Source organism: Acomys minous, assembly GCF_964271855.1.
Source record: "Acomys minous genome assembly, chromosome: 19".
NCBI classification, from domain to species: domain Eukaryota; kingdom Metazoa; phylum Chordata; class Mammalia; order Rodentia; family Muridae; genus Acomys; species Acomys minous.
Genome location: NC_140499.1, coordinates 42,316,618 through 42,344,572, shown reverse-complemented (window position 1 = coordinate 42,344,572; position 27,955 = coordinate 42,316,618). Strand labels below are relative to the sequence as shown.

Sequence of the window (27,955 nt, the reverse complement as noted above, 5' to 3'; positions counted from 1 at the left end):
TGGCTTGCAGCAAGCATTAATCAGAAGTCATAATAAATCCACATGCTTCTTCAGACAACACATTAGTCAAAGCATTTTCTATGATGACGACATTGACTAATGGGCTCTGAGTTGGAAGGGTCAATCATAAACTCATCAAATGCTTCATTTAATTTCTTAATTTGGACAAACACAATTTGTTTATGGGAAAGATATCAGGTGTTCGTGAATGAATAATGGCTATGAAACCAAACTCCATTAATCAGTTCCTGATTACAAATGACTTAGAGATTGTTTATTCTAATTTCATTCATTTGGATCAACAAAGAAAACATGAGCAAATGAAACCATTTGGAAAAAATGGCATACTTATTTCCTCATATTTAATAAGGCAATGATAAATATTCTTTCAGTAACTGTATCAAAAGGACTTTATTACTCAGATTGATACTACCACTTTATGGAAGTCTTTTGTTAATGCATAGGATTCATAAAGATATCACGTAAGGAAAAACAAAATACAAACTATCATCCTCTTTATTACACTTATGGACTCTTTCTGTTTCCCCAGGCAGAGGGAGAGATTCCTGTGCTTCCTCCACATGATTAAAACACAAACACACACACACACACACACACACACACACACACACACACACACACACTTGTACTTTATATAGCATGAGGTAAGGCCAAGCTTAAAAATTAGATCAACGTCTAGCATCCTGTGCCCTGTTATAGTCATTTGCACAGCTGTCTCATATTGTGAGCTCCAGAGAGGCAAGAATGGTTACCTTAAGAACTGCAACGATCCTACTGTCTAGCATTGGCCCTAGTACAATTTATTTTTGTTGAAATAAGTTTGATGGGTAAGTATGACACTGTGTAAAATTCTTAATTACAATGATAGCAAATGTGGAGTGCTCTACAGTATTTTTTTAAAGTTCTGTAAGGAAGAAGCAAATTTCATTGTAACTGCTAAAAGGCACCTGTTCTCCCTCTACTTTTCTATTGACATTAACCAGCAATAAGGAAACCGCTGAACTACCTACCAAAATCTGCTGCTGTTTCTCAGAAATCATCAGTTGTTATTATTAATAAAACAGACACACATTTTCCCTAATCTGCCATGGGTATTCTTCCATGCAGAACTTCACAGACACCATCAAACAGAATACCTAGGCCTTGAGCTGTTGTTTGTGTTTGGCACTTAGAACACACTAAAGGGAGATCATTATGAGGCAAGGGTTAAATGGAGCAACTTTATAGCCTCTGCTGGCCTCTGGTTTGACAGTGCTACTGTTCTCAGAGGGCCCTGTTCTTAGGGTAGACATCTTCTGTTCTTCTTCAAATGTTCCAAAATTTCTTTCTTTGCCATCCCAATCTAGTAAAGGTAAAAGCCCCAGCTGATTCAAGGTGAGGCAGGAAGCTTTGTCATTTAAACACTATAGAGTTGTGCTTGACAGAGCTTTCAAAGAATATGCTTGCCTTCCTATGTGACTATTACCTAACAGAATTAAGAAGTTTTCAAGAGTAGAAATATATACAGTTAGGCAAGGTGGCACATGCCTTAATCACAGTGCTTGGAAGACAGAGGCAGGTAGATACATCTCAAAGTTTGAGACTAGCCTGATCCACAAAGGTAGTTCCAGGACAACCAGAGCTACATAGAGAAACCCTGTCTTGAAAAACAAGAGGTGGGGGTGGGTGGGTGGGGGGGCAGGGACAGAGACAGACACACACACACACACACACACACACACACACACAGAGAGAGAGAGAGAGAGAGAGAGAGAGAGAGAGAGAGAGAGAGAAACACTTGATTGTATCCTTATATACAACAATTCTTTCATTTAATCAACAATGATCTGATAAGTCCCATTTATATTTCATGGCCTTTGCATTTTCAAAATGTCTTTAAAATGACAATATAACAATAATAAACAAATTGCATTTTAAAAACAATTTAAAAATGTTCAGAACCACATCAACATTTCAGAAGTGCTATTATCTTATATAAACCAATAGTCATTTCAAGCATTAATTAACACATTTAATGGTAGGAATGATTTGTAAGGAATAATCTAGAACCAGCAGCCAATGTCTACAAGGAGCTGGGTGAGGGTACACACACGAAATCCCAGCACTCAGACGGCTAAAGAAGAACACTGCCAGCCTGGCCAGCTGGTCTTTAAACAGCTCTTACCCTGAAACATAATTATATGGAAACTACTACTGTCCCATGAAAAACTAACAGGAATTTGTCCAGCTTAATATAATCTTTTACAAAGATGTCATAAATTTAACATTTAATTTAAAAAGTATTAAATTAAACTTATTTTTAAATTCAAAGCTGAAATTACCTTTTATAAACCAAAGAGCCATGTAATTAGTACACTAGCAAAAAGCTTTGTGAAAATAAGAGTGTGTAAGGTTTGAGGATCAGTTAATATTTGTTTCAAGTGGAATTCAAGCAGGCATGGATAACTTTGATATCATGGTAACATTGTCATGTACAATGTTCATGCTCCAGAATCATGTAATCAAGTTATGCATGCATGCACATGCAGGTAGACACACACACACACACACACACACACACACACACACGAACAAACAAAAACAAAAACCCATGAAACAACATTCTATGTTTTATGTAAGTTTATGACTTTTGTCAGGCCAGATTTATAGCTGGCCTGGTGTGAGTTGGACATACCAGTTCACTGAATTAAATACATTAGATGGACTGTAGAAGAGAAAAGCTGTTTGTGTGCTTAACATGTATAAATTTCTTATCACAAAGTCTAATTCTTTCTCTATCTCCCATATAAACATTTCAATGCATATATGTAAGAGAATTAGAAATTACCATTTAGATTACCAAAGATGAGCTTTCTGTCTCACTTTAGGGACCAAGGATAAGGAGAAAGCACGCAGGAGCTTGCCAGACTCCCTTCATTTTCTTACTATCATGTTATGTATCTGTTTCTATATGAATCTACGTAACTGTAAGTTCTAAATTAAAAAGTAGTTCTATAAAAAAGAACATTAACCTCAATGGCTTAGAATGTATCAAGGGCAGCACTATAAGTGTAAGTTACAATTCTGAGTCCCCTCTGATTTCACAACCAAAGAAAAGACCCAATCCGTTGGAATCCTGTGGCAAACAACTATTTCCCAGTATTCATTGAACAGTAAGTTTCCACTGTGGAAGCTGTCCATAATAAAGGCAGTCTAGGGCCACTTATACGAACACAGAAAAGTAAGTGGAGGTCTTGAGATAGCAAATACCAACAATGAACAGAACAATTATTATTTTAAAATACTGGAGAAATTTTTATGAAATAATGAATTCATTACTTTATGTAAGAAAAGATGGTCAAACATGCCAAGACAGGGTAAACAAGCCCTCAATAGTTTCTGCCTCAAAAATATGTCTGGGCCAGAAAGCTGAAGATGATGCCCCAATGTTATAGAGAGTTTTAGGTGACTGTTCAGGCATCAGCTGTCTCTGTCATCTTCTCATTTTGGATGCTGCTTACCTGCACTCCCTGTATACTCAGGTAATTTATTCCTTCTCAAGCCTCTGATGGGGTTGAAGACCAGACGGTTTGGTTTTACAATTAAGCTTAGTTGCTTTGTGGTTAAGATTTTTTTTTTTTTTAGGTCTAGATAGATATTTTAAGTTGATAAAGATGAGATATGATAGATACTGATTTACCTTCAGAATTTTAGATGGACCAAGATAGGGAAGATGTTCTCTTCAAGGTTGCCAAATACAAACAGCCAAAACACTAAGAATGTAACATTTATATAATTCCTGATTGTTCCATGGTTCTTCTTGCTGTATGTAGTTTATTGTATATATGTGAAACAATATAAATGTGTATGTAAAAAAAAGAATAAAAAGAATGCATGACTACTTTTAAAATTTTTTAGTGTTTTACATATTTTTATCTTTTGTATTAGTGTTTCATCTGTGTGTATGCATTTTGACTATGGGCATGCCTTGTGCCTGTCAGGTCCAGAAGAGGGTATCAGATCTGGAACTGGAGTTACAGAAGGTTGTAAGCTGACAGGTAGGTGTTGGGAACCAAACTGTGGGTTCTCTGTAAAGAGCAAGTACTCCTAAGCACTGAGTTAATTCTTTTCCTCTCAGATTACTTTGAATTCTAGGTCAAGATTTAACTTTAATTGCCTATTAATAACATTTACATAAGCTACCAGTAACATTTATTCATTTATTTACTCATCCAATGAGCATCAATAAAAAGTTTATGATGTTCACGTTATTGAGGACTAAAAAACTGACATATCTCCCAGAGAACCAGGCACAGAAATGTCTGTTGTAGTGTAAAATTGCTAGTGAGTACAAGATATGACACACATAATATGTAATGTTTATTTAATCATTGATATCAAATTAATATATAGGATCTTTATATAATCATTATACACTATAAAATTACTTGATGCATATTTTGAAATTATATAATACATAGAGAAATAAAACAAAAATTCAGAGTTGAATAACTATATAAAAATAAGTACATATTTGAGAGGAACACCTTATTGCCTAAAAGTATAAGATTGTAAACCAGTAATATGAAATTTATAAATATAAAAGAAATTCATATCATTTCAAAAGATACAAAAAAGACATTTAACAAAATGCAACACTTACTCCTGATAAAATATTGAAGCCAAACAGAAACAGAAAACATTTGAACCTGAGAAAAACATCACTAAAACACAGCAGTTAACATCATAAGGATGAAAGATTGAAAGTCTCTATGTAGAAAATACTGCCAAATCTCCAAGGTAGTAATGTTTGAATTTACAGAATGTTTGGATGCAAATCCACATTAACTGTTAAAAATGAATTAAATTTCTATATACTAAGAATGAACATTTTGAAATTCAAACATAAACATGCATATAATCCTGCATCTCACAGACTGATTTAAAATCAGAAAACATACTTAAATTTTTAATACTTATTCTGTATAATTATAGTAAAATAAAACAGATCAGTAATGGCTAAGGTTGAGAAGGAGGAAGAGAAAAACTGACTTCAAAAGAAGTAAAAGGCCTTTTTGGAGTAAATGCTTTTTAGATTATAGTTACATTACCTTATTTGTCAAGGTTCATCAGGGAAACTTTATTATGTTCAGAAGAAGCCTTTCCTATACTTCTTCATATCCAGAAAACAATCACAGAAGTAAGGCAAGGCAAAAACAGTGTTTTAAGTTCTATCAATCCTGCTATGCAGAGATCACAGCCACCCCAGCTTATTGTACAGCATTCTAGGTGGTTTTCAATATAAATCCTAAATTTTGCTTAGTAATAAAAGAGAATGAAATTACCTATATAGTTTAGAAGTTTTTCATTTAATTCTAAAAAATGTCACAAATCTATTAACATTTCTGTGTTTTTATGGAAAACATTATTATAGAAGAAGCACGGGAGAGCAGTGCACCAGAGAGAAAGAGCCAGAAAAGGTGAGAGGAATAGAAAAGGAGACAGTGGAAGAGCAAGAGTAGAGCAAGAGCTTACATTTCTATTTCTGAAGTGGTAAAACAAATAACATACACTACAGTTTTTCTAGTTAGAAGTGAAAAAAGTTCTGAGTATACAATATTCTGTTATCAATTCTATGAACATCAGTCAAACTTGTTGCTATTGATAGCTCAACCTAATTCATGTCTTAAATTCCCTAAGGTATGTTCTTTCTAATTTTCTTAAATAAAATTACAAACTATAAAAATAGGACAAAACCTTAACTTTTGTGAGATTGGAGATAATTACAAGTTAAAAAGATGGAGAAAGGAGAGGGAGGGGGAAAAGATGACAATACAGTACTCATAATGAAATTCTAAAAAAAAAAATACAAAAGATGAACACTAACAGCATGAATAATATATCATTTAGAAAAGAGGAAGAGTTCTTTGTTGTCATTAGTTATTCACAAATTTATGGGAAGTTGTACACAGCTTTATGATGGTGGTGGTGGTGGTGGTGATGGTGGTGGTGGTGATGGCTGTGGTGGTGATGATGAAATTAAAAAAAGAACAAAAAACCAAGGCCTAAAATGTAATGAGTGATCCTATTAGTTCCACCAGAATAAAATCATACAATCTACGTATGTGGTCTTTTCAGCCACATCTGTCACGAGCCATTCTTAAATCATGAAATGCAAACTACTGAGTACTTGTTTACTAGATGAGATGGCAAAGTATTCACCATTTGATTCTTTTCTCAAAAGAAAACTGCTTACAGGATGACAGGTGACAGTTATTTACAGTGTGCCCTTAGGATTTTAGGTTCTAAAGAAAAAAATCATAGCAAAATTATGTTAAACAAAACAGAAATGAAGACTTTCAATCATTATTTTCATAAAACTCATACTTTGTTTGGCTAGGAAGCACGGACACATGAGGCAGTTATAAAATACGAAAACACAGGAAAATGTATATATAAGATGCTCAATAAATGCAACTGATTATTTTCAAGACTTCATGGATCATATTTTCATTAAGCATTCTTTCTGTAAAGCAATTTGATACTGCCCTTTAAAGCTCTGCTACACTAAAATAAAACATTTACTTAATATAAAACAATAAAGGTTTGAATTAAATTTTTTACTTATCTAAAATCTTCATGATCACTTTTGGTGAACTTTTTACACAATGTTATTTTACTCTTTTAAAAAAAGATCTATAATTCTCCTTAATTAAAAAAGGATTGGCTCTTAGTACACACTTTTCAATGACTTAAAATTTAAAAATATTGAAGGGCAGTCAATTCTAAGAAACAATTTATATAATTCCACATTCAGTAGATTATTTGGGATGATTCTAAACCTACTAAGAAATGATCCCCACATTTGATGTATAAACAGCCATCTAAACCTTACACACTTGTCAGTCTTTCGGTAATGAAGTCAGGGAGAATCAATTCACAGACACCCCAGTGAATTGGCACTGTAAGTGACAGAAGCCCTTCTAAATCCTCTGTTTACACTGGGGATTAGTGAAGTAGATTTTGAGTTGCACACTGAACAGTCCATGGTCAAGGGAACCCGCTCCCTGTCAGCCCGCAGGGCATAAGGACAAAGCATGGTCCTGGTAGGAAGTGACCCATAAACATATTCCTACCCAGGATTTATACAAAGCCAGTCTGCCTCACAGAAACTCCATATGACCATTAACTGGCCTGCAAGGCCTGCCAGGAGGCCTAATTACAGGTCTACAGAGCCCAATAACAAAAGCTGAAGGGCTTTAGCCTAGGGATGATCTGCTTTATACTGACTTGATAGAGTCCATATAGAGGACCCAAAAGAAAGAGGTTTAGCTTTAAAATTCTCCCCAGAGATCCAGCATTGTACTCAGTCTAGAAGGTCCACACGCAACATACTTCAGTTAGGCTTAAACATACCACCCTCTCAAAATTAACATTCAACTACTGTCTGCTTAACATCTGCTCAAACATGGCAAGTTGCTGTGATATTGTTAGACTCTCGCTGATAGCTTTCTTCTTACTAAATACTACTACAGGGAAATAACAGCTATTCTAATATAAACATGTAGTAAATATAAAATAGACAACACAAAAGCAAGTTACTTGATTATTTCCTTTAGAAAGCTATAGTTTTATCTTTTTGGATAAACACAAGACAAACATCAGATCCACTGTTGGAAACAAAGTTAAGATAATTTTGATTTTGAATCAAACTGAATCAAATTCAATTTTATGTAGAACTTTGAGGCTTGCAAAAACTATACTTGATGAAAAAGTTTTAACAAACACTAAGTAAACTAAAGTAATGTTTCACTCATTTGTTTATTTTTAGAGTACTGCTTTAATTTTTGCTAATATCTAACATTAATGCATGCTAGCATGCACCAGAAATGTACCTCTGGTTCTCTTTAATGACTGCATGAAGTCACTCAGGTGATGCATAGACAACATCTGCTGAGTTTCCCAGCTAACATTTCCATAGAGTTTACTGGTGCTGGGAATGCTAAGGACTTTATTATAATCATTCATCTTGCTCTCCTAACATCTTTGAAATTTCATACTGCTAGTTTCATTTTAGGAATGAACAACGGACCTTCAGCAGGTATTAGCGAAGTTGCTATAGGGTTCTCGGCAGCAAGGAGCAGTACCTCAACGTCCCGGCTGCATAACTAAGACACACCGCAAAGCTCTTCACACTAAATTGCTGATATTTACTGGAATAGTTTAGACCAGATTACAGTATTTTATAGGTATTAACCTAAATTCCACAACAAGAAGTAAAGGCTATAACGGAGAGTGGCTTGCCTACGTGTAAGCTATGTTAATGATTCAACCAGACACAATCTAAACTACTGGCATGCCCTCAAAGAGACCACACAGAGAAAAAGAATCAGAAAACCATTCATATCAAGTCTGAATGAACTTTTCTGACATATGCTCTGCATGGGAAAAAGGGAGTGTCCTAACATGAAAACTTCTGTCACAACAAGTCATCCTATTTCAGGGTCACCACCTATGGAGCAAGTCTCTCTGTCAGCTGTGAAACTGTAAAGCAGAGTAGCTTTCTATGGTCCCAGAAGTACTAACCTTATCAACTACCTTCATTTGTAACTCCTGGAGCCAAGAGTATGTAATGCCACACTGAAGTTAAGTGGTGGACCCCAAAGATCACAATCCACGTTCGGCGGAGGATCAGGACTTGGTTTCAGAGCACCTAGGGCTAACTGAGAAACTCAGATCTCAATTTAATATGCTGCAGAGAAACTGAGGCACTTGTGGCATATTGCTAAGCAAAACTTATGAATCGGATTATAATATGTACATGCATGCAACTGATGTGTGTTTAACAATGACCTTCCATCTTAGGAAGGGCCACTGAAATGCATGCACCTGGATTTAGGACAGGAAAGCAATAACTGTAACATTAACTTAGATTTTCCAAAGTTATACAATTAGATACTATGGATGTTCCTATAGTTAAGGGGGAAAAAGCTTTTCATGAGTTGAACTTTAATTCTTTTGCATTATAAATAAAAGACATTTCAGAATATAAAGCACACCTGAAGCTAGAACTTGTACTATAAAGTAAATGTCCATTAAATCTAAGAAAATAAAATATGCATTTGGTAATATTCTCTGTTACTTTACTTTATGACTAACAAAACTCAAGCATTGAAACTATGTGTGGTAAGAGCTCAAAAATCAGAAATCATTGAATTTGCTTCCTGGTTCTGCAACTAATCAGCAATACAAGCTTTTTTGTTTTGTTTTGTTTTTTTTTATAATACTTGAAAAAGGGAGTCAATTACTATAACATACACTGATGAGTCATGAGATAAAGAATTTGTAAAGTACTCTGAAAACTTTAGGCACAATTCAAAATGTCATACATATTATTTTGATGGTAAAGTACCAATACAAGGACATTCTAAGGTAAGTTGCTTTACCAGGCAATAAAGAAAAGCAATCTCTATTTACCTCATGACAAGAAATATATTTTAAAGATCCATGAACCAATAGTTGTAACAGAAGACAAGCAGTTAACTGGGCTGAGCACAGTGGTATACGGCGGTAGCTCCAGCACCCAGGAGGTTGGGAAGGAAGGCCATGGTTATGTAGAAAGACCTTTCTCAAAATAGGGAAGGAAATGAAGGAGCACGGAAGACAACTTTACAAGAAGCACTTCCATTCAACTGGGGGGGTCATTTGTCTTTGGAAAACTCTTTCAACTTGTGAAAATACTCAGCATAGAATGAGGGGTTTTTGTAGGGGAGAAGGGTTTGTGAAACAAGCAGATAATGCTGAAGTGGTGTTATCAGGTCAAACAACAGTAAAAGCAGGAGTGACAAAGACAAGTGCATAGGTAGAACATATCATCTTTCTTCCTCTTTTCTGATAATCACGTTTTATAAATTTGTTACGCATTAACCAAAAATTTACATTGATAAAGTCATATTATAATCTGTCATCAATAATCTGTTTAATATATCACAAAATTCATCCATCAGTTACAATTAATATTTGAATATTTCTGAAAGTTTTAAATTTACTTTTTAGATGAATATAGAAAATAATAGGCAATTAGGGTAATTCATGCATACATGTCATTTTACTGTGCCCCCAATCCTTCCCCTCACCCAGCTCCCCCATGGCTGGTTCCTGCCCCTTAGACAGTCTTACCATTCTTCCTTCATGTCATATATAGTCATTATTTTTTCTGCATTCCCACGTTGAAATTTCTTTCAATGCTCTCATGATCACCTTTCTAGCTTTATGTTTATATACACATATATGCAAGTACACATATGTAACTTTTAATTTTATGTTCTGTATATAACATGGTATTTTGATGTCTGAATCTGCTTAGTTCACTTAATGTTCCCTGCTCCAATCATTTTCTTGCAGATGTCATGATTTCATTTTTTCAGTCAATAAAAATTCCACTGTACGTATCACATTTTCTTCATTTGTTCATGTGGTAGCACATCTAGAATAGGTTCATTTTTGGCTATCATGAATTATGCAGTAATGAACACAGAAGTGCCGTATGTTTGGTACTCATTTAAAGTCTTTTTGGTAATTTATCAAAAGTCTGGGGTCATATGGTACTTCAATTCATAGTTTCTTGAGTAACTTCTAATTTCTATAGCACACAAGTATTTAAAGGTTTAAATTTTTGGATCATTTGTTTCTCTAACAGTTGGAATTTTCTTATGATGCTATGACAGAGACAAAAGAAAACTCCACTGGAGAAAAGAACAGGAGAGAGCAAAACAAAACATGAGCAAAAAGTTTGAGGTAAAAGTGAACTTAGGCAATTCACAGAATAATTGTAGGTTACAGTTATAAATTCTAAAAAATGAATTTTTTAGAGTTTGCTGATCTCTTGGGCACATACTAGAGAGACACTTGCCCAATCATGTTCATTGCTGCTCTATACATCATAGCCAGAAAATTCAAATAGCACCAGTGATGAATTGATCAAGAATATGTAGTACATTTAAACAATGGAATATTGCTCGGGTGTTAAGAGAAATAAAAATAATAAATCTTTAAATAAGTAGATGGAGCTAGAGGAAAAAATCATCCTGAGTAAGATATTCCATAGACAAATATGTGAATGTCAAATTTCAAGCCATCCATGGGCAAGCTACAAGCCATATAGCTGCAGAGCTCAGGGGCAGTGCAAGGAACTAGGGAGGAGGAAGGATCTCCCAGTGCAGTGGGAGAGATTAGAACAGGAGCATTAAATAGGGAGAGAAAGGGCAGAAGGGAATAAGGGAAGCAATAGGGGGAGTGACAGCTAATACTAAGGGTCGACTGAAGAATGATATGGAAACTTACCACAGTAGAAGCTGCTTAAAATATACACATATGTAAAATCAATATAAATAGAATGACCAAATAGCAAGGGAGACAAATCTCTAACTAGACATCTCTCGCCATGAGGCGAACAGTCCAGTGCCAGAAATAGGTTACATCTAATTGAGTTTTGGTCAAAGGAGCCCAGGGAACCCCTCCATCAACTCCGATGATTTCCAATACTATTAGCTGCTCTATGCAAACTGATGGTAAGGCCCTGGTGTTGAAGAGAACACCTACATATCTCATTGAACACAGAGAAGTGGTGCTGGTGTCAAACTAGAGCCTGTATCCCTGCTGAATAGTGTTCATGGTGCTGAAAGATACTACATGATACCAGAGGAGAAAGAGAGATACTACCCAGCTATTAACCCTGTGAAATAAAATGGTAACCTGCCTGTAAGACACATTAGTGCAATAATACAAAGCTTATGGGAGTAGCCAACTAACATCTGCTTTAAGGCCCACTCCATGGGATAGAACCTATGCTGGCACTGCTACGGTGGCTAAAACATGACTAGGCAGGCCATAGACCTGAGGGAAAAAACAAATACTACTGTTCTGCTAAATGTAGCAATGAAATAACTCCTAATGGCATTCTACTGTGCTCACAGATCAGAGTCTTGCTCAGCTATCATTAGAGAAGCATTCTTCTACGGGAGATGGGAACTAAAACAGAGATCAACCACTGGACAATGTGAAGAGTAAGTGAGAGGGGGAGAAAGGAGAGACAGGAGAGAGGAGAGACAGGAGAGGAGAGACAGGAGAGAGGAGAGACAGGACAGAGGAGAGACAGGAGAGACAGGACAGAGGAGAGACAGGAGAGAGGAGAGACAGAGAGGAGAGACAGGACAGAGGAGAGACAGGAGAGAGGAGAGACAGGACAGAGGAGAGACAGGAGACAGGAGAGACAGAGAGGAGAGACAGGAGAGACAGGAGAGAGGAGAGAGATCATTCCTAAACTCTCTTTTCAGTCAGAAAGATCTTAAGAGTTAGTAGATCTCCTCCCCACGTGGACCATGGATCTAGGGGAGGGGAATAGTGTTCGGGTGGGAGGGAGGAAGGAACTGGAGGATACAAGTGATGGGAGAACAATTGAGATGTAATCTGAATAAATTAATTAATAAAAAAAAGAACAAACAAACAAACAAAAAAGAGCTAGTGGAGACAGAAGATACCAAGGAGACAAGACTCTGCGGACAACCTAAACTGATACATGCATGAACTGATACATACATGGTATTTTTTGGATTTTTTGCTTGTTTATTTGCTGGTGTCTCACAATGACTTGTGTGGGCTTTTTTTTTTTAACCTTACTGGTCACTGTCTTCTATGATTTTGGATATTACAATTTTATGGTTTATATGTGGTTTTCAGGATTTATCTTTGTTTTCTATGATTTTTTGGTTTTTGTTTGTTTGTTTGTTTTTGAGACAGGGTTTCTCTGTGTAGCCTTGGCTGCCCTGGACTTGCTTTGTTGACCAGGCTGGCCTCGAACTCACAGAGATCTGCCTGCCTCTGCCTCCCGAGTGCTGGGATTGAAGGCATGCAACACCACACCCGGCAGATGTGTTTGTTTTAAATTCTAGTTTGCTAGTTTTTTTTTTTAAATTTGCTTGTTTGTTTTCTAAAGAGAGAGAGAAAAATCCTGGCGTTAGATGGGTGGGGAGGTGAGGAGGATCTAAGAGTAGATGAGGAATGGGAAACTGAAATCAGAATAAATTATATAAAAATAAGTCTAATTTTATATACAGTGGTATAGAATTCAAATTTAAGATTAGTCTTCACACATATTACATATTTCTACTCTAATATGAGGTATTGTACCCATGTAACTCAATTATAATACAAGGTTTACTTCCAATGCTCTGAAAGTGCTATTGTAGGCTGTTTAGGATAAATAAGTTACACAAGTTAATTGTTAGTAGATGATTTGTCATGGTCATATCAATTACTAATATATTTTTATCACAAGAATATACATCTTAGGTACAATAGATAGATATGATTGTACAGGAAGATAAGGTAAAAAAAATATTAGATAAGGTCTTCAAAAACCTCAGAGACATACAGAGTATGGCATTTTAAAATGTTTTTATTATTTTAAAGATTCACTGACAACGAAACAGGTTAACTCCTGGCAACACCCAGCCTACCTCAAAGATGAGGATGAGCATCAGAGGACCTCCTTATGGAGATGGCATCAAATGTGGCAAACAAGCCACTAGGCAAAATGTCCTCATTTCTACCACAGATAGAATTCTGCCTTAAAAAGGGCAAGCTTGGATGCAGGCAGAGTTGGTGGTAAACTCTGCCAAGACAGGGTAAGCAAGTCCTCAACAGTACCTGCCTCACAAATGTCTGTCAGATATATTGGGCCAGAAGGCTGAAGATGATGCTCCAACATTATAGACAGTTTTGGGTGACTATTCAGGTAGCAACCTGTCTCTGTCATCTTCTCATTTGGGAAGTTACTAACCTGCACCCCCTGTATACTTATGCGTAAGCATACTACCAGTCTAGGATTTACTTTCATAAAAGTTAATTTTCAAAACTTACCAGCAGCTTCAAGGACCAATTGTAGTCTAGCTTTGGCCTGCTCAGCTGGAGGCTATTAAAGAAAATCAACCACAAAAGACAGTTACAGGTCTTTAAATTATAACTGGGTATAAAAAAGTTAGAAAGCTTTATCTCAATCGTTATTACTATCCATTGAAAGTCATAGTAACACTTCACAACCTGTTCGCCAAATCACATTTTAATTGAGATAATCAAAGACTGATGAAGCTTTCTGGTTACTACCTAAGATTGTATCACTAAGCAATAACACACTGTAAGCCTAATAATGAGAGACAAAACATGTCTTTAAGAGAAGATTCTTTAACTGTATTGCTTCCTTTCATATAGAAACATTTAAATGACCTACTTGAATTTAAATAAAGTAACAATTGAAGTCCTGCATGTCTGCGAAGTCAGACCTTAAATTACGTATTTTCTAACTAAATTTGAAGTAAGCAATTGTGAGAACAATAAAGTGTAATGTACCTCACACATTTTCTGTTCCCACTAGCTGTCCCAGTGATCTTTTATTCATTTGTGTCGATAAGGTTGAAACTTTCTTACCAGTGATTTCATATCTAAAATTTTTTAGATGATGTACAATCGGCATTCAAACATAGAACATAGCATGGCTATACTATCATAACAGATCAGTTAAAAGGTATTCATAGAACTCAGGCCTTCACTTTCACACACATTTATAAAGATGTCTTAATAAACCAGATAAACAATTTAAATAACACAAAATTTCCTTTATCAGCATAGATGCAAAAATACTCAATAAAATACTGTAAACTGAATACAATAATATGTCAAAAAACCAACCCATCACAAGCAAGTTAGCTTTATCCTAGAGATTCAGGGATGATTCAGTATATAAAAACCAACAGATGTACTCCACCATATAAAAAAAATATAGACCCAAAACAATATGATTCTCTCATTAGATGCAAAAAAAGGCCCTTGACAAAATTTAACACTCTTTCATGACAAACTCCTAGAAAGATTAGGGATACAAGGAACAAAGCTCAGCATAACAAAGGCATTTTATAGCAAGCTCATAGCCAATAATAACTTAAATGAAGAAATCAAAGCAGTTCCACAAAAACCAGGAACAAGACGAGGTGTCCATTCTCTACCATTTCAATATAGTACTTCAAGTCTTAGCTAGAGCAATAAAAGAGGAGATCAAAGGAATATAAATTGCAGATGATATGATAGCATACATAAGTCACCCTAAAAATTACAACATTCATACTGCTTACGAATACTTTAAGCTGGATACAAAAATCAGTAGGACAAAAATGAGTAGGCCTCCTTTATACAAAGGACAAATGGACTGAGAAAGAGTGTAAGTCAGAGGAGATGGAGGGCACCAGGAGAACAACGGGCTCTGAATCAACTAAGCAAAGCACATATAAACTCAGACCCTGAAGCAGCAAGCATAGGGTCCACACAGGTGTGCACCAGGTGCTCTGCATATATACTATTGTAAATGCTTTTATTTCCTCTGATGAGTGGATGAGAGCTGTAACCAAGCTTTATGAATGCATGACTTGGGCTGAGCCCACAGCATTTTCCTAGGCCTAGGTCTGGAAGCTTCTAGCCTCCATACAATCTAATCTTCTGCCAGACCAGCCTTCATCTGCTAACCTAGGCCTAGAATGTTTCAGCCTCTGACACTGATGAAGAAGCTCACCCTTTCTACTTCTTTCTGAACTCTGGCTGGCTCCTTCAGCTCAGCTGTTCTGGCTCAAAAGTCCTCTCCAAGCTGACTGATTCAAACTGGCTCCTGACTGAATTGCTGTGCTTGGAAAACTGCCTCTGAACTCCACAAACTGAACTGTACTGACTACATGAACTCAACTGCATTCAACTGAGATGCACTGAACTCAGCTCCCAAACTCTACTGTAACCCTATACTGTACTCTCCTCCTCTCTCTGTACTGTCTGCTCTTTAAGTAGCTTCTCTTCCCTGTCTGTTCTCTTGAGAGTTGGGCGTATCCTATCTCTTGACTCACTCTGTCAAATCTTTCTCTGATATGTTACTTTGTCTGTCCTTCAGTTAGATGTCATCGTTTGTGATTAAAGCATTCCAGTCAGAGGGATAAAGGTGTGCATTCCCGGCAAAGGGATTAGCAGGTGTGTATTGCAGCCAGAGATGAAAGGCATATTCTACAGGCATGTCTGCATTCCAACCAGGTCACACAGACCTAGGTCTTTGGATGTGATTCCTTGCCAGAGTAGCCATGTTGCTGGATTAAAGTTCTTCTATATACTATAGCTTTCAGCTTAGTATTTTTATGAGACTCCTCAGTGTATAAAGGAGTGGGTATCTGATTTTTGTACCTTCTTTTGGGACTCTTTTCCTTCTGTCTGACTGCCTTGTTCAGTCTCAATTGGTGTTTTGTTGTTGTTGTTGTTGTTGTTGTTGTTGGATTGTTAACTCTTAGAACCTTGTTTTGTTCTAATGAGAGACAGAAAGGTAATGGATCTGGATATAAGGAGAGGTGGGAGAAATTGAGAGGTATACAGGGAGGGGAAACTGTAATCAGGATATATTTTATAAGAAAGAATCAATTTCAATAAAATAAAACAACAAAAACAAACAAACAAAAATGGTCTTTTCATAAAGCTGAAGCAATAGGAATGGCATTCTTAAAGTGATGAGGGGTAGTAAATTCTTGTCAAACTTTAACTTAATATATTCAACAAAAATAAAGATAAGCTAAAATCTTCACAAAGACAGAAATGATTTTATGAAAGTGGACCTGTACTAATAAGAAATACTGACGTGAGCCCTTTCTGCAGAAGTTGAGACGATATCAAATGTAACTTGAAAAGATACTGTGAAATGAAGAATGTCAATGGAGTTTTACATTTTTTATTTTCTTCTCTTGAGTTCTTTAAGGGTCAAATTACAGTTAGAAATATATGAATATATAATCACTCATAAAATATATATTAAATTTTATTAAAGATTACTACTGCATATGTATATGCTACTGTTGTGTAGCAGTTTCTTCCGAGACTGAAAAAGTTTATCCTTCAGGGAAGCTCATAAAGACAGATGATAAACAACTTGAAATAATTTCAGAAAGTTCCTGACATTGATCAAATTCACTAGGACCCTCCATCTACAAGAGGAAACAGTAAAGAGTCAGAGAGTCACTGAGAAACAGCTGCCTAGAAGAATGGAGACCAGCCGAGCTGCTTGAAAGAGGTTCAGACTGACTGGGGCACTAGACAGGGACACCCTTCAACCTACTGAGCTGCCTGAAGGTTGTGCAGTTGTGCGCCAAGTTTTCAACTTCTATGAGCTGGGGTGGGCTTAGGTGAAGCAGCTGTCGTTGAGTCCATTTCTGTTCCTATAAATAACTCCAATATTTTTGCAACCCCAATAAAACTCACTAATCTCCCAAGTTAGATTTTGCTGATATCCTTACTTTGCTCTGCCATTGGTTCCGCATCTGAGGTGTTTGTTTACATCTTCCCATGAATATAACAGGCATGGAGCATGACGGAGAATGAAAGACCAATGTGTGGGCTCAATTCTCTCCTTATACCTTTGCATGGGTTGCAGGGTTCAAGTTCACCTTTTCAGGCTTGAAAGACAAGTTTTAACCTACTGAGCATCCTGCCAGCTCCACACACTGAAGTTCAAACAAAGCTAGAAAGAGATACATTTTAATTCAGGGCTACTGTTATTTTGTCACAGTAAAAGTGATGTTTTTCCTTTTGGTTCTAAGCCACAAAATGACTGCAATATTTTTAAATGGAATAATCAAAAAAAAAAAGTCATACAAAATCAAGAATGTTGAAATCACATTTTAGTTAGGTAAGAGAAAATAAGAAAAGATAGAAAAGAGATTTTGATAGAGGGAACTAAAAAATAGAAAGGGAAAAAGAGAGAAGAGGGAAAGAAGAGATGAACAAAGAGAGTAGACGACAGTGAAGTGGAAAGGGAATGTAGGAAAAAAAAGACTGCTGAGGAGAGAGAAAGAACTGATGCAGTATCTACTGAGAAAACAGAAATGACCTAAATACAAAGGCAGAGAGAAGACTGCAAATGGGCATGGAGATAGACACAGAGCTACCACGAGGAAGGCCAGCACCAAGGCTTGGGGGACACTGAAGACATTTTTAATACTGGTGTCATGCACAGGCACCATGGAGTGTGTAAACATTCAAATCATATGCACTTATATATTATTTTATTTTTTGAGACTCTAATTACAACTCTTTGTTCCCTTCCCTCCACCACCCCGGCCCTCATAAACCCCCCTCCACGCCCTTCTTCAAATTCATGCCTTCTTTTTAAATTGTTATTTGTGTGTGTATGTGTATTCCCAAATATATTTTGTTCAATCCATATATTGGTATTTGTTTCAGAGCTGTCCATTTGACAGTGAACAACATATTACTGCTGTCTTCCCCAGGAAGAGCTCCTCTCCTACTCTCAGCTTTCCTCAATGTTTTTCTGCAAAAAGACTATAACTTTTATCAGATTTCAAAGGCATCTGTTTTCTTTTTAAAGATCAGTCTTCTAAAGTATTAAATGGTTTTAAATGCCATTCATTTGAACTGTAGATTCAAATACCTCCTCCCTCACGCTGCCTTTGAGTGATAACTTACCAATGTAAGAAGTTAGTTAATAACTCTTTCATTATCATTATTCTTATTTCCGAACCTTGGGTCAAAGTGGCAGGAAGGAACAGGTTAAGAAGAACATTCTCTGGGATATAATGACAGAAGACAGTGAGAGTTCTAGATCAGCTGGAAGTCACCTATTTCTGACACAAGGCTTGTTTTTGAGGTGGAGGCCCCTCTATGGTGGCCCACAGGATGGCCAGCGGTTTGTAGGCTCAAGTGGTATTCATGATTTAGCCTATCCAGTAGTTGGGACTATAGGTGTATAACAACATATCCAACTGTTTGCTTTTAGAAACCAAGATTGTGTGATTTTAAAAATCATTTTCAGCTAGTTGTAAAGATCACACAGGTTAATATTGACTCCCCGGAATAATCTAGAACTGTACCTGGAGCACTCAAATCAGCTCTTGGAACACAGAAGACTCTTAATAAACAATTTGTTGAATTAATGAATCAATCAATCGATCAATCTTCTTTTTCACTACATGAATATAAATAATACAATCAAACAAAGTTGAGTTTTATCTAAAGATCATATGGAACAACTAAGAAAGAAACTGCTTACATTCCATACATGCTAAGTTACTAGATGATATGTTTGAGTTATCTCAGCTCTTTCTAGCTCTGGCATCTTTTCATCTTCCTACTAGTCAGCACATCATTTAGATGACTTCTCTTTCTTTGCCCTGCCCTTCTCTCTCCCTCTACCCCCCTTCCCCGTGTGTGTGTGTGTGTGTGTGTGTGTGTGTGTGTGTGTGTGTGTGTGTGTGTTCGCGCGAGCGCACGCGCGCGTGTGTGTGTGTGAACTCATCAAAGTGTGTATGAGGTGACCAGAAGTCAAGTTCACATATCTTTCTATATTGCCCTTTGCTCTGTTCTTTTTTTTAAGAAAAAACCAATTACATTTATTTAGCATATGTGAGTATTGTTGTGCAAATGCTATGATGCCCATTTGAAAATCAGAGGACAATTTGTAGGAGTTGGTTCTCTTTTACCATGTGACTCCTGGGATTGAATTCACATCATCATGATTGTCAGAAACCAACCAACCAACCAACCAACCAACCAAAAACTCTACTGAACCACCTTTCTTTTTTTTTTTTCCTTCTTTTTTTCTTCTCCTTTATTAATTTATTCTTGTTACATCTCAATGGTTATCCCATCCCTTGTATCCTCCCATTCTTCCCTCCCTCCCATTTTCCCCTTATTCCCCTCCTCTATGACTGTTCCTGAGGGGGATTACCTTCCCCTGTATACCTTCCGCTTTTGAGTTAGTCTTTTACTAGACTTGTGAGGGCAGGAAATCTACAGGATCCTTACGTCATTGCCCTCACTCCCTAACACTGCGGTTGTAGGTATGTTGTACCAAATTAGGCATTTTACTTGGGTTTTAAGGATCTGAACTCAGGTCCTCATATCTACATAAGCAAGGACTTTACTAACTGAGCTATTTCTCCAGCCTCTCAGATGATATCTTAAGATAAGTCATGTTCACTGAGTCAGCAATACTTTTTCGGCTCCTGAATGACAATATCAAGGAAGCTTAGAAAAATCATATGATTTTTGTTCTTTTCAAATAACAGAAAGTAATCTTAATTGCTAAAAACTATGCCATTTTAGATCATTTCGAAAATCTTCTTATATAACTTTTTAGTATAGTGTTAAAATTCTTGAGACAACAGTACTCCTTTAAAACTATAAACCTGTAGCATACGATATAGATCAGATGTATAAAGGCTATCGTACACATAATATTCAGATATGGTTATTTGGCCAATCAATTTATATTATAGATGAATATATCCTTCAAAAGGCAGAGTCACTTATTTTTACCTGTCTTGAAAAAGGAAGGGGTGTCAATCATGAGGAGAAAGGAATAAAAACGGAAATACACAACAAAAATTAGTAAATGTATTATAAGAATTATTTAAAATCTGAACTTTTTCATAAAAATAATTATGCAACAAAAACTGAATATAGAAAAAATGAGGCAAAATTTTTTTCATGGTTAAGGTAGCGAAGAATATCATTCTGATTAAAATTGATGGGTATAATTTTATAATTTATACCCCTTGAGGGATTTGATCCACTAAATATCCCCTTCAGCAACCTATACTATAAGGGTAGTTTAAGTATGCCTACTTAACCTTGAAGAACTCTGCAGTAGGGCTGAAAAGTACCCAGAAAAGGAGGGAAAAGTCATCTCTTAGGGTTGATCAAGTTAAAGTACGTAAACAGAGCCTTGTAATCATTTGTTCATTGCCGAACTTGTAATTCACCAAATTCTGGATAAGCTTTCCCTTACATAGGTTTCAAATCTGTATCATCCTCCACCTCAGGCCTTAAGAGAAAATTCAATGTAGATACTTGGGGTACAAAGCAGCTTTAACAGACTTTGATATTAAGGGAGGCAAGAGAGCAAGACGGTCTTAAGCTCTGACTTAAGACCAAGCAGGAAGAGCAGTTCCATCACAAAGGACACAGGGAAATGCCTTGTATTCCTGGCAGCACCTAGTGGGGTCAGCAGATTGTTTTAGAAGAATACTTTAAAAGGAACAGTAATGGCCCTTACCACTGTATTTAAATACTGGACATGTATTTGATGCACATGAGGCAAGCCTCCTCTAAACTGCCACAGAATTTAGGGAAAACTTTATTCTAAATACATGGGTGAAGACTTAAAAACACACTGGCAATCAGGAAGTTTAGTTCTATTTTAGCATGGAATTTTAGGATTCTTCATACTAAATACCAGGAAACATCTAGGCTCTTAAAATCCTTACATATATTCCCAATGCTCAGTGTTACCTGTGTCCCTGCATGTTTTTAGGAGACTGTCCAAACACAACAATTAAGCAGATGGTTCTATCATAACTTCAAATATAAGATGTTTCTACAAAGCCTAAAGTGCTCAGATACATTTGGGGAGGCGAGGGTGGAGGGAACAGGGACAGGGCACTCAAAAGTTCTGTGAAGTATTTTAAATATATTTTATAGTGAAACTCTAAACATCAAATATTGGTATAATCCAATAAATACCTAGCCTTTTTCAAGAAATCCAATGTAATTTTAGTGCCATAACTGTGCTCATAATTAATTCTGGTACTTGTGATCTGTCCAGTTGCCAATTGAACCACACTGCTGCTCTGGCGGCTGTTCAATGGGGAAGAGCAATGGCTCTGCACATACTGCTGGTAGTCTTATCATAAACATTTTGGCAGTTAGAAAGCCAAAATTGACAGGTAAAGGGTTTTCAAAAATAGCTATTAAATTTTCAACCCATATTGTTAATTGAAACTTGTAAGATTGTAATTTTATGTGAAATGTTTATAAAATATTTATAAATCAAAATACTATTTGACTCACAAACAGAAATGAGGAAAAACAATGTTTTGTTTTTTTTTTCTGTTGCACCTCTATTTGCAACCATGCCACAGCACTCAATACAAAAGTGAGGGATTTGCAAGAATTGGGCAGAAAACCACCGGTAGGCAAATGAGGCATGTCACACAATAGATAGGAGCCTACCATTAAAGTCTGAGCTGTAACAATCAATCCTCTTCTCTTCACAGTTAAGCTGCTACTGAGCTATCTTAGCATCTAGCTGCATGCTGTGGCAACAGCAGTGCGCATAATGTGTAATACTACTGTGAGCTGGGTACAATGATGCATACCAGTGACCTCTACACATAGGAGGTTGAGGCAGGAGGATCATGAGGTCTACACCACATTGGGCTACCCAGTGGTAATCTGTTTTAAAGCAAAAGCAAACACAGCATAGAAAAATAATAAAATAATTGTTAAATAGTATTTAAAAATATTTTGGTACTAATGTGAACAGATCATTAAAAGAATGGTCTAGTAACGAAATAAGCTTATAGTCAAAACAGAATTTAAGTTGTGATATAAATTTATAATTAAAATCTAGTTACACAAATTTCAGTTGAGCAGGATATGAAACATAAAAACAAGCAAATAATATGTCTAGTAATTTAAGCACTGGACACTCAAAATAAGTAAAACAATATCTTGTTTATTGATATTAAATCAATTCCACTAGTTACTGCATTTCACTTAGTTTGTAATTTTGTTTTTAGTATGTAAACTTAGGTATTGAGATTTGCCTGAAAGATACTTTAGTAACTAAAACACAGACTCTGGAGTGAGTGAGCTTTAACAGTCAGGTTGGCATTCATTATATGCTGGATGTTAAACAGGTCATTTAGTCTCTCTGCATCTCAATTTTCCTTATCTATAAAATCATGAGAATAGAGGAGAAGTGAAATTTCTTCAATAATATTGTAATTGGGATCCTTGAAAATTAAAATTATGAGCTTTGATGCCATAATTCCTGAGTTTTATGACACAATTTTCTTTCTTCATTCTTGAGGGGTATATTATTGCAAGACTTTATTGTGAGTAGCTCATAGAGTTTAAGTGTGTGTGTGTGTGTGTGTGTGTGTGATTATGTGTGTCTACACTAACTGTAGAACACATTTTAACTGCTAAGTACACATTATGAGTCATACATGTTACTTACTGTTATGATTAACAGAGTTTCATTATTATTCCTATGGCTTTCCAGCTGTATGGTTATTTTAACTACAGGAATTTATATTTACCTTCAAAGACACACACTATGAGATAGGGTAAGATTCTACAGCATGCTGGGATAAAATATTTATTCATCCCCATAGAAAGTTAACACCTATAACTAAAATCTAAGACATCCAATTTTGAAAAATTATATCTATCATTCAAAATATCTTACATTATGTACATTTTAGTCAAAACAGGAAGAAAATCTATTTCTAAAACTTGGAAGAATAGTGACAAGCTGGAAAGCTTAGTAGTATTTGGATGGCATATTTTCATTTTAAATAGTCTGTATTTACAAGGCACTACAGTGACTATTTCGCCCACGGATGGTAGGACCGACAGCAGCCACATCCAGTGTGGTTTTATTTCCACTGGTTAAATTAATTCATATACATGTTCATTTAACATCTAAAAATAATGCTTAAGAAGAAATATTTTCAGTGAATGACGTTGAGATGTGAGTCATTATCTTTAATACTGAGACGCAATTTTCTTAGAAATGCCAGAATCACCATTCACACCTTGCTGTAGATGCCTATCAAAAGTTAATTACACATGATTTAAAATTTTTTTCTTCATAGTTTTTATGGATCCTTCAAAATTTTAAAATTATTTAAAAAAATAAAATGGTATCTTAATCACAAGTATCAATTTCATCTAAAGAAGAATAGAAATGTGTTTATTTCCATTTTCCACAAAATAAGAATAGTCATCCTGATTTCTTTAGGAATAAAGTAGGATAGAAACAAAACCAAACCTCAATATATGCATTTTCTTTACTATGCCAGCATCATTATTCCTACAGAGTTACTAAAATTAAATTAATTAGTTTTTTTCATCAAGCATATGCTGGCATTTTGTGCAAGTTAGTGATAAAGTTTTTATATGTGTGTCTCCCTAAAAACATCCATTAATACATTGCTGCATTCTAGATCTAACAGTTGATACAATTTGGATAATAGCCAATAGATGGCACTGTTCCCACTAAGTAACAAAGATCTTATAGAGGACTCATTGCATACACATATTATTAAGACCAACTATCTGCTCACATCACTAAATTTGAAGTTTTTATTATAGAGAACATAATTAAAAATAAATTTAACACATTTGTGCTTACTATGTACAGAATATGATAGACCAAACTAAGGCAAAGCTTTAGTTATTTACAAAAACATCTGAGTGACGATTATTACACACTACGACTATAAAAGAGAAAATAGTTTCTGGTTTCTGATTATGACAGTCATAAGTAGAACTGTCAATGGAGCCATGCATAGAGAAGCATGGAGGATCCCTGTCAGGGGGAGATGGATCTTGGAAACTTTGCAAAGGAGATGATACCTCAACTGGTCAGAAGGGAGGGGGAAATGAACTAGCAAGGGCAAGCTATGAGTGACAACAGCCGTCCAGCCCAGGACTCATGACTCAGAATGGCAAGACTGGCAAGATGGAAACTTGACAGGAGAGGTCTGGGTCTTCAGCGCTCAAAGGGTCGGCGACCTTTAAGAAATCTGGGCCTTCCTTCTTATGGTGGTGTAACAGGGAGTAATGTGATCAAATTTACACTGCGCAAAAGCCACTTCAGGGGTTAGTACCCGTAAATTCACATATGCTAAGACTGGCGGTGGGACTTTACTGTTCTGAATAGTCAGTCCAGGCTACAAACAAGACAGATCTCACCATAGCAGAGGTAAGGGGGGAGGTATGAGGAATCCAAGATAAACTGAAGCTCTACCTTGGAAGTTGTGTGTTCAGACAGAATGCTCTTTTGTGATTAAACAATCTTGAAGCTGCAGATATGTTTTTCCTGATGCATCAGGGAATAAAGCACCAGGGTATTTTTCCTATTACAAGACATGCACAGTAATGAAGGGTCCGAATCGTCAAAAGATCCCAGCTTCATTATGTCACTTGCATCTTGATTATTGAGTCCTTCCTCTCTGTGAACTTTTCTAGAGCAAAGGCTCTCATCCTGTGGGTCACGACCCCATTGGGGCCATATACCAGATAGCCTTATTATCAGATATTTACATTATGATCCATAACAGTCTCAAGGTTACAGTAGCAAGAAAATAATTTTGTGATTGGGGTCAGTGCACCATGAGGAACTACTGGAGTGTCACAGCATTAGGAAGGTTGAGACCCACTGGTCTAGAGGATCATCAGAAGAACTATCACAGAAGTCAGATCTGGTCTATTACGATGTGAGAGGTAGGAAAAGAGTCCCTTTGCCCCATGAATATGCCATCTACTCCACTTATTCATGAAAATTACTTTAAAATCCATGGTGCCAAACCCAATGTGCTGCTTCCCTCTTTTATGCAGCCCATTCCAATCTCTTTTTGGGGTGCATATTTTGCTTTGCATTGCTAAATAAACTTCTACTTAGACCGTTTAAGAATTTCAGCTAAATTTAATGCTTTCTTCAGGAACCAAGAAGAAACCTTCACCCAGGAACAACTGTTGTGGCCAAGAATTTAAATGGACTAAAAATGAAGGTAAGGCTCCAACACAGGATGTCCTGCGTAGTTTGGAAAATAAACAAAAAAGCTTTAACGAGAGTAGTGGCAACCAAGAGTGGAGATGCAGATGCAGTTTTGAGAAATACTAAGGGAATACGTTTTAGCTGGATAGGTTCTAAAATGGGTAATGCAGAGAAGCAATGAGAAATCAGAGCTCATGGTTAAGACAATGTATTTTATTAGACCCTTTGAGAATAATACTAAAATGTTTTTACTAGTCTAGCATGCTTTTAATTGTGCTTGTATCAGTGTGCTTTGTTGCCTCAGTCTTCCCAAATCTTTATACTTTTATAACAACCCATAGTGTTTTTATCTTTAAAACACATTCATAATAATGATCACAAAATGTCTTTAATGTCTGTCTCCTCTATTTGTTAGATTGTACTGTATGAAGACAGGGTTAGCCTTCCTGATGCAGTTTCCTTCCCATACTTTCACCTAAACCGTCAGGTGGCTGATGTTCCACAAACACCTGTCTGATAGTATGTACACTGTGCTTGCCTGTGTATTTTCCATTAGATCAAATACCATCCTAGGCCACATTTAGTAATATCCACAAGAGATCATTCCTATTCATTAAGTACTTTAAGTATGTTAGCATTTTCAGTGATAGCTACGCTGTCTCACATGTCAAATTAGAAGCTACTCTCCAATATTATGAGGCGCTTCTGCTCATGTCAGCTCTCTCCAAAGGACACTTTATAAAGAAAAGAAAGGTACTGTTTTTAACCTTCTGATTCTTTGTTTTTTTCTTAATGAATATTTATTTTTTCACCGTGTTTAATCTTTGTGTTCAAGCCTACCTTAAAATACAATTTGATCAACTTTGACATTTAATATGTTGTAAAATTTTTTTTTGCCCTCTTATATTTTACTTTATAAACTTTACTGACATATAAGTGACACATATTATACACAGTAAAGGTGTAGAATATGATAATTTAATATATGGGTACATTATGAAATAACTTCTACAATCAAATTTACATTTTATCACCTTGCATATTTGCATCTTCTATGAATATGTATAAGAATATTAACGATCTACTTTCAGCAATATCCAGGTATACAGTAGAGCATAATAACGACAGCCAAAGGAATCTAGAATTTGTTTAAACAACTAATGAACTAAGTAAATCTGTATTCTTGATGTAGGTGCACAGAGGGTATGTTAGACTAGTATTAAAAGTAGATCTCAAAAGTAAGTTTTACCACAAAACAAAGCATCATGACGTGGGGAAACAACTCCCACAATGACATTGTGGAAATTAATGCTAAGAGATTTTATGATTTTAATCATACTAATATTTCTATGTTTTTGTAACCAGATGAACATCAAGCAATCAGCAATAAATGACTTGTGCCAATATTGCATTTTAAAAGTTATTTTTCTGAATTTATCAAGCTTTCTTTGCTTTAAGATTAAATCTGATTAAATAGTTAAAGAGACAGCTAACGAACTTACATTATTTATAATTACTAATTATAAATCCTTAAAATAAAACACACAAGAAACCATATTTTTATTCATTCCTTGGGAAAAACAAATAGCACAATTTATTTTCAAGTAAATCAACTGAAAAAACTAAACCTAGGTTAATATAAACAATTTTATTGTTAAATTTTATTTATTTCATTTAAAATATTTACTTTGGTATGGCTTTCCAAAAGACCCTTCTCCAAGGGTATATAGAAGCTTTCTATTAAAAACGAAAAACAAAACAAAACAAAACTATAAGGTGGGACTCTTTTCCAGCGACTCATAAGTAACAAATAAAAAACCATGGAAGTGAGTGAGAATAGTCAGTTCTTTCACCTGATCACATATTTCTCCAGAAAGGTAAAGAACCTTTTTAGTCAGATAATTTGTAAGCTAGTACAAATACACAATAAATTCCTGAAGGATCAATTTTTGTAGCCCATATTTATAGTATCTTGGCATTCAGCATATGCACTGTATGCAGCATACACTACTTTAAAAAATCTGTTAGGTGAATACTTTAAATGTTCAGGGATGGATTGTTTTTAATGAAATTCTAATGACCTATCAAAGACTTACTTTCAAAGAACCTAATAGCAACCTGCCTACACATGTCATCCCCTGTAAATAAAGTCTAAGGGGTTGTTTGTAGAATTTGGGAGAAGAAATTATATTAATGCTTTAAAGCTCTCTTTCTGTATCGCATATTCAGATAACTATTCTGATGAGCAATTTTGATAATACATAAATAAAATTTTGCATTACTAAAAACTTTACT

General features: G+C 35.8%; 1 protein-coding gene across 3 annotated transcripts in view; it reads right to left on the bottom strand.

The window, feature by feature from the left end:
• RSRC1 (arginine and serine rich coiled-coil 1) overlaps window positions 1-27,955 on the bottom strand; it is a 299,338-nt gene that overhangs the window by 117,051 nt on the left and 154,332 nt on the right. For all 3 annotated transcript variants that reach the window (XM_084768531.1, XM_084768529.1, XM_084768530.1), the window contains exon 6: window positions 13,921-13,972. In XM_084768531.1, the coding sequence (XP_084624657.1) occupies window positions 13,921-13,972 (52 nt within the window). The remainder of the gene's footprint in view (window positions 1-13,920; window positions 13,973-27,955) is intronic.